The 8607-nt window shown below is 45.5% G+C and overlaps 1 protein-coding gene across 1 annotated transcript; it reads right to left on the bottom strand.

Annotated features, from left to right (window-relative positions):
• Positions 1 to 4953: 4953 nt before the first annotated feature.
• On the bottom strand, positions 4954 to 5378 carry LOC126008992 (cytochrome c oxidase subunit 6B1-like). Its single transcript, XM_049773316.1, has one exon. The coding sequence runs from the start codon at positions 5325 to 5327 to the stop codon at positions 5067 to 5069; it is 261 nt and encodes an 86-aa protein (XP_049629273.1). The 5' UTR covers positions 5328 to 5378; the 3' UTR covers positions 4954 to 5066.
• Between the last annotated feature and the right edge of the window lie 3229 nt (positions 5379 to 8607).

Here is an 8607-nt window from a genome sequence, read left to right as displayed (position 1 = left end):
CCAAGCAAAGGAAACCAGCACAATCCACAACTCCAACAGAAAACACAGCCTCAGCGAGACACGCCTTGAAGAGATTAATGCTGAAGGTGGTCAAAGTTCCCAGGTTGATGCAGGCTGGGGGAGGTCCCAAAATATCTGCCGGGCCTAGGGGTCCAGCAGTCAGCCTGATCCGCAACTCCGGCCCCCAAACACTCACCTCAGCCGAGGCAAGCCGTCAGGGGATGCCTGGGGAGGCCCCCAAGTGTCTGCCAAGCAAAGGAAACCAGCACAATCCACAACTCCAACAGAAAACACAGCCTCAGCGAGACACGCCTTGAAGAGATTAATGCTGAAGGTGGTCAAAGTTCCCAGGTTGATGCAGGCTGGGGGAGGTCCCAAAATATCTGCCGGGCCTAGGGGTCCAGCAGTCAGCCTGATCCGCAACTCCGGCCCCCAAACACTCACCTCAGCCGAGGCAAGCCGTCAGGGGATGCCTGGGGAGGCCCCCAAGTGTCTGCCAAGCAAAGGAAACCAGCACAATCCACAACTCCAACAGAAAACACAGCCTCAGCGAGACACGCCTTGAAGAGATTAATGCTGAAGGTGGTCAAAGTTCCCAGGTTGATGCAGGCTGGGGGAGGTCCCAAAATATCTGCCGGGCCTAGGGGTCCAGCAGTCAGCCTGATCCGCAACTCCGGCCCCCAAACACTCACCTCAGCCGAGGCAAGCCGTCAGGGGATGCCTGGGGAGGCCCCCAAGTGTCTGCCAAGCAAAGGAAACCAGCACAATCCACAACTCCAACAGAAAACACAGCCTCAGCGAGACACGCCTTGAAGAGATTAATGCTGAAGGTGGTCAAAGTTCCCAGGTTGATGCAGGCTGGGGGAGGTCCCAAAATATCTGCCGGGCCTAGGGGTCCAGCAGTCAGCCTGATCCGCAACTCCGGCCCCCAAACACTCACCTCAGCCGAGGCAAGCCGTCAGGGGATGCCTGGGGAGGCCCCCAAGTGTCTGCCTAGCAAAGGAAACCAGCACAATCCACAACTCCAACAGAAAACACAGCCTCAGCGAGACACGCCTTGAAGAGATTAATGCTGAAGGTGGTCAAAGTTCCCAGGTTGATGCAGGCTGGGGGAGGTCCCAAAATATCTGCCGGGCCTAGGGGTCCAGCAGTCAGCCTGATCCGCAACTCCGGCCCCCAAACACTCACCTCAGCCGAGGCAAGCCGTCAGGGGATGCCTGGGGAGGCCCCCAAGTGTCTGCCAAGCAAAGGAAACCAGCACAATCCACAACTCCAACAGAAAACACAGCCTCAGCGAGACACGCCTCAGCCGAGGCAAGCCGTCAGGGGATGCCTGGGGAGGCCCCCAAGTGTCTGCCAAGCAAAGGAAACCAGCACAATCCACAACTCCAACAGAAAACACAGCCTCAGCGAGACACGCCTCAGCCGAGGCAAGCCGTCAGGGGATGCCTGGGGAGGCCCCCAAGTGTCTGCCAAGCAAAGGAAACCAGCACAATCCACAACTCCAACAGAAAACACAGCCTCAGCGAGACACGCCTCAGCCGAGGCAAGCCGTCAGGGGATGCCTGGGGAGGCCCCCAAGTGTCTGCCAAGCAAAGGAAACCAGCACAATCCACAACTCCAACAGAAAACACAGCCTCAGCGAGACACGCCTTGAAGAGATTAATCTTTTTTTTAAATTTTTATTGTGACTGAAGTGCATTACATAGAATTATTTCCAGTACATAGTGAAAATGAATGAAGGGCATTCCCACCACCAATGTTGTCCTCCCTCCACTTCTGTTCCCAGCATGTCTCACATATCTCCCTCCTTTAACCCTCCCCCCCCCCCCCCGAATACTAGTGTAACTGGTCTCCACTTTACAGCTTGTTGTAGGTTGGGTATCTATTCTGGAACAAGTTTTTTTAAGCGCTAAAATATCTGTCAGCTGGGCCCTACTGCCTACAGATTAGCTTTTTTTTTTTTTTTTTTTTTTTTGGTTTTTGGGTCACACCCGGCAACACTCAAGGGTTCCTCCTGGCTCTACGCTCAGAAATCGCTCCTGGAAGGCTCGGGGGACCGTATGGGATGCCGGAATTCGAACCACCATCCTTTAGCATGCAAGGCAAACGCCTTACCTCCATGCTATCTCTTCAGTCCCAGATTAGCATCTTTAAAGTTAGGATCATAGTACTGGGGTATTACAGTTCATATAGCCCCACTTCAGGTGATTGTAATGTATATAAGAGAATTGAAACCACTGAGTGAGACTCGTTAACACTAGGTACTAAAATTCATCCAAGAATGTTAGGAGTGATAGCACAGCAATAGGACTCGCCTTGTGTGCAGCTGACCCAGGACCTACCCGGTTCAATATCCCGGCATCCTATATGGTTCCCTGAGTCTGCCACAAGCAATTTCTGAGTATAGAGCCAGGAGTAACCCCTGAGCACCACTGGGTGTGGTCCAAAAACAAAAACAAAACAAAACAAAACAAAAAATAAAGGCTAAGAAGAGAGAAACTAGTAAATTTTTATCATAAGCCATGCATGGTTCAAGTCTCTCTTGAATGTCTCTCACAAAGTTTCAGTGAGAAATGAATATATCTGCTGAAGTTTTGGAGATTTGTCCTTGAACCATGGGAAGTAGGATTTGAGAGTAAGTGGTGGTGAAGTGCAGTGAGGTCAAATGCCTGAGTAAATTTTCAGTGTTGATGAAACTGTAAAGTTTAAGAAAATTAGTCTGAAGGAATCTAGAACAGTAAGAGTTAGACTCCAGACCCTGAATACCCCAGACTCCGAAGCTCTAATTTACTTTAACAACAAGCCTGAAACTACTTGAAGTTTCCCCAGACCTTGAAGCTATAATAAGCATCAAGCCTGAAGTAGCTTATTTACTCCTTCCCCCTCCCATCTCATATGCTGCTCCTCCTTGCATTCCCAGGCCAGCCAAGGCCTCCTTGTTATGAAGGTCGTTCTGTTTTTTAGCCCAAACGGTATCATACCAGAGAAGGGGTGGGGCGGGAGTTAGGTCATCTCTGAGACCTGAGACACTTGTGTAAGGGATGGTCACAGAAAATAAAAATGAAAATTGAACCAATCATCTATACTGTGGAAGTTAAACTTTTTTTTTTATTAACCAATGAAATACTGCTGAAGCCTGTTAACTCTATATAACCTGCCGGTTAGTTTTATACAGAGCCTTTGTCTTCAGATAGAGTGCCCATCTACAGCTGAATAAAACTTCCTTTTGCATTTTACATTATCAGAGGTGGTCTTTGACTCTCAACGCTCTCATCTGCTTGGACACTAACATAAGGAGAGTGTGAGAGACAAAAATCATGTCCCCTGACACTTAGATGTTGAAGCTCTGGCTTTGAAATACAGACCTCTAAGGAGACAAGTAAGGTAAAATACGGCCATCCAATATGGGATGGCCCAGATTCAACATGGCTGGTGTCCATAGAAGAGGTTATCACGCAGTCAGCCAGAAGACCATGGAGATGCCTTCCAAAAAGATTAATCATCTGTGAGTCAAGGAAAGAGATCTAAAAAGAAACCAAACCTACAGGCAAGTCTTTTGGCCTCCAGAATGGTGATAGATTTATTTCTTTTGTGTAAGTCACCTATTCAGAGGTATTTGTTTTAGATGGTAGCCTTAGCATACTCATGCCAAAGAAAAAAAAGCAAAGCACAAGCTCACATGTCAATTTGTGAAATTCTGATGGTAGAGTGATGTGTGTGTGTGTTGCTAAGAATTAAATCTAAATTCTTCATATGTCAGGCAAGTGCTCTACCAATGAATCACGTCCCCAGTAGTAACTTAGTCATATGTAGTATATATAATTTTACATGTTTTTTGGGAAGTAGGGACACATCTTTGTGGAGACCAGCAGGGCTTAGTGGTGCTCAGGAGTCTGTGTAGTGCCAAAGATCGTGCCCTCATGGCTTTATACATGCTGAGCCTCTGCTTCAGTCCTTTGAGTTCTCAATCAAACTCAGAGTTTTCACTTTAAAGAGCCAGTTACAGTGATTAGGAGAAAAAGCTATTGATAATTGTTAGGAAAAAAATACTCAAACCTATTGATAATATTGATAGTTGTTCAAGAACATCCAGGAACTATTCCTGGATCAATGTTTGGGAGTTGTTCCTGCTGACCCTACCAGTCTGGAAAAAATTTAGTGTTGAAATTAGAAGACAATTACTGGGCCAGAAAGAGAGCACAATGGTAGGACTTTTGCCTTGCACACAGCCAATCCAGGACAGACTGAGGTTCGAATCCCAGTGTCCCTTATGGTCCCCTGAGCCTGTCAGGAGCGATTTCTGAGCACAAAGGCAGGAGTAACACCTGAGTAACCCCTGGCTGTGACCCAAAAACCAAAAAAAAAAAAAAAAGACAAATACTTTCTAGAGGGCAATATATATTCAACTAAAACAATTGTGTGCTTTTATTCTAGTAATTCTGCTACCAAGAAATTTTTTTACTTTTTTTTAACCAAGAATTTATAAGGACATAACTAGACAATGGTATAAAGATGTACTAAAAGCACATTCACTGTAATTGTATGTATAAGAGTGGGGAAAAAAGGGACCACAGTGATAACAAGGCAGGTAGGGCATTGGCCTTGCACACGCCAGCCCAGGTTCGATCCCTAGCATCCCATATAATCCTCTGAGCCTGTTGGGAGTAATTCCTGAGCACTGAGCCAGGAATAACCACTGAGCACTGCTGGGTGTGCTCAAAAAACTAAAAATAGTGGGAAATGAAAAGATACCCAGTGGGTAGGGTGCTTGATCTGCTCATAGTTGACCTATCTTTAGTATCCCATATGGTTCCCTCAATCCCTGCCATGAATATTCCCTGGAGTGTACCACAAATATATCTGGGTGTGGCTCCAAAACAAAATACAAAACCTGTAAAATAAAAATATAATAGAACAAGGAGGCATGCTTTAATTTTTTTTTGGGGGGGGGTGTTTTCAGTAAGTGTTTATTAGTTAAGTCAAGAGTCAGAATCCCAGCGTGGGGATCCCAAAGTGCTCTGGTCCTTCAGCATCCTGGGAAAAGGACAGAGGGTGGAGCCAGTTCAGATCTTCCCCGGAAACGTGCCATCAGCCCGGTGGTCATCCCACGCCGACACCCAGGATATGGGGCAGAGGGACTTGTACACACGCTGGTACCACTGACACACAGAGACGTCACCCCCTTTGGCGTTCATTGCCTTCTCGCAGCGGTGGAAGTCCAGGTAGTTCTGCCAGCAGTTCCGGGTCTGGTTTTGGTTGGGGAAGCGACTGTCAGAGGGGGCAGTCTGATAGTTCTTGATTTTCCTTTTCATGTCTTCCGCCATGATGCTGACTCCTAAAGCGGCCTCCAAGCACCTCGCAGCTCAATGTGACCCTTCTGCCGGCATGCTTTAATTTTTAATTAAATTAAAATAGTTTTATTGATTGAGGTTCTGTGGTTCTGTGATCCACTATACTGTTATTGGTGATTTCCTTCACACATAATTCCAATACCACGCACATCACCAATAGCATCACCCTAAAAAAGCATATTTTAAAGGCGCCATGTCCAGCTCACACATAAAATTGTAATGATAGTTCCATAAAACCTTTTTTTTTTTTTTTTTTTTTGGTTTTGGGCCACACCCGGTGATGCTCAGGGGTTACTCCTGGCTATGCGCTCAGAAGTCGCTCCTGGCTTGGGGGACCATATGGGACGCCGGGGGATCGAACCGCGGTCCGTCTCCTAGGCTAGCGCAGGTAAGGCAGGCACCTTACCTCTAGCGCCACCACCCAGCCCCCATAAAACCTTTTCTAAGTGTTGCTCACTGAGACCACAAAGGTCAATGAGACTGTAAATGTCTCAAGAGCTTTAAAGCCTGATGAGTGGATGATGACAAGTGCACTAATGGAATGGTGACTTGTTAGCTGTCTCCTTTACTGTCCTGGGACCTGTTTGTTTTAAATTTGTGAATAAAGATTATTTTCAATGCACTTAGAAATGGTCAATGTAGTACAGAGCTTTCAATTGTTTTTTGGAGGGGGCTACTAAAGGGTTACTTTCCACTAATTCAGACAATACTGGGACTAGAACTTCCATCGAAACCAGATGTGCTCATGGTGATCATATTTTAACAGCCATTGACAGTCAAACCCTAAAATGTACTTTTTTAGCATGGCTCAGTTCAAGTGAGTCATCTGGGAATGACTGAACAAATTACCTGGTTCCTTTGTGGAGAAGAAACAACTAAACTAGTAGCTCCAGTCCAGAACTTAATATGTGCCAGGCCTGATGCTTAAGCATTATGTCCACTTTATTTCATTTAATTCTAAAAAATTGATAGGATCATGTGTTTTCTCCATGGAATGATTTAAAAATTGATCCTGGGAAAAGTCAGTGGTTGCTTATGATCATCCATCAGCAGGAATTCTGCTGTCTAACTCTGCAATCTGGCTTTTCACTCTAGGCTCAAAGTGTCAGAGTACTATAAAATGAAGGCTGGATTTTCACCTGGTGAAATCCCTTGTAAAGTATGGATATGCTATTGAATTTATAGATGTCTCCATTTGGTATACCAAGGCTTAATTTTGCCATATTAAGATACAAGAATACTAAGTAATATTTAAGGCCAGAGAGATAGTACAGTGGTAGGGCCTTCGCCTGGCACACAGCCGACCTGGGACAGACCCAGGTTCAATCCCCAGCATCCCATTCTCTCGCAGGGGTCCTCAAACTTTTTAAACAGGGGGCTAGTTCACTGTCCCTCAGACCATTGGAGGTCTGACTATAGTAAAAACAAAACTTATGAACGAATTCTTATGCACACTGCATATATCTTATTTTTCAATGAAGAAACAAATACAATATGTGGCCCTCGGTACATAGTTTGAGGACCACTGCATCTAGAGCCTGCCAGGAACTATTTCTGAGCACAGAGCCAGGTGTAACCCCTGAGTGCTGCCAGGTGTGGCCAAAACTAAACAAAACAAAACAAAAAATAAAGGTATTTTAAAAGAAAAAAATTTTAAAGAAATTTTTAATAAGTTTATGTCCATTAGATGGAATGATGATCCATAGCTAAAGTAGCTGGGTGAAGTCACAGCTTTGTCCTATGTCATGTCTAGTCATACTGAACTATACAAATGATGTTTCCCATCACCTGGGTCATAAATTGATCCCAGATTCCTTCTTTGCCACCCCTCAATCTGATGCCTCAAATCTGGCCTTTCTAGATCACATGTTTTTCTTCTTGCCTTTGTCTTTTCTTTTCCTCCTCTCCTTTCTCTAGAACCAAGGGTTTCACCATACATACATGGTAAGTACTCTACCATGAAGCTATGCCTCACCCCCTGTATGACTTCTTTTGACATCTGCTTTGCATAGTCTATTTCCAGAAAGTCCCAAATGGGATTGTGACATTTGGAATTTGGAGGAAATTTTTATTAAGTCTACGACATCATTAACTAAAGCTCATGGATTTTGTTTTGTTTTATTTTAAATCAGGAAGAAAGGGAAAAATCTGCCAACTAAAGTCGGAAGCTGCTCTGTTATGAATCCATGTACCAGCATCTCATTGTTGACATTTCTTCCAAAGATTCGGCAGTTTCCCCCTTTTCTTTTTTTCAGTTTTTTAGTTTTTGGGCCACACCCAGCAGCGCTCAGGGGTTACTCCTGGCTGTCTGCTCAGAAATAGCTCCTGGCAGGCACAAGGGACCATATGGGACACCGGGACTCGAACCAACCACCCTTGGTCCTGGATCGGCTGCTTGCAAGGCAAACGCCGCTGTGCTATCTCTCCGGCCCCATCCCCCTTTTCAATGGCTATGATTTTCCTGCATCTTTCTCTGAAACAAAATGCAGTAACAACTCATCTACTTGTGGGTATCTTCCTCTCTGAGGTTCTATACAGGTTAGACTTGGTTTATTGCTTTGATAAAAATTATATAAAATAGGGCCCGGAGAGATAGCACAGCGGTGTTTGCCTTGCAAGCAGCCAATCCAGAACCTAAGGTGGTTGGTTAGAATCCCGGTGTCCCATATGATCCCCCGTGCCTGCCAGGAGCTATTTCTGAGCTGACAGCCAGGAGTAACCCCTGAGCACCGCCAGATGTGGCCCCCCCCCCAAAAAAAAGGGGGGGGGCCGGAGAGATAGCACAGCGGTGTTTGCCTTGCAAGCAGCCAATCAAGACCAAAGGTGGTTGGTTCGAATCCTGGTGTCCCATATGGTCCCCCATGCTTGCCAGGAGCTATTTCTGAGCAGACAGCCAGGAGTAACCCCTGAGCAACGCCGGGTGTGGCCCCCAAAAAAATATATATAAAATAATCAATCCCTCCTACAAGGAAATTTGCATCTTTTACACCAAATTTATATGGTTGCTGTTATTTTTCATTTTCTTCTCTGCTGTTTCTGTTGCAATGTTTCCTATCAATGTTGAATCATTGTGTAATTATTCTGGAGACATTTGGAACAGCTCTTATCAGTCCATCTAACTCAGGTAAGAAGGTAGTAGTACTGTGAACAGCCAGTGGTCCTCAAACTATGGCCCGAGGGCCACATATTGTATTTGTATCTGTTTTGTTTCTTCATTGCAAAATAAGATAAATGCAGTGTGCATAAGAATTCG

The sequence above is a fragment of the Suncus etruscus genome, chromosome 5, assembly GCF_024139225.1.
Source record: "Suncus etruscus isolate mSunEtr1 chromosome 5, mSunEtr1.pri.cur, whole genome shotgun sequence".
Classification (NCBI taxonomy): domain Eukaryota; kingdom Metazoa; phylum Chordata; class Mammalia; order Eulipotyphla; family Soricidae; genus Suncus; species Suncus etruscus.
The sequence above is the reverse complement of the archived record's forward strand: the minus strand, read 5'-3'. Positions and strand labels throughout refer to the sequence as shown.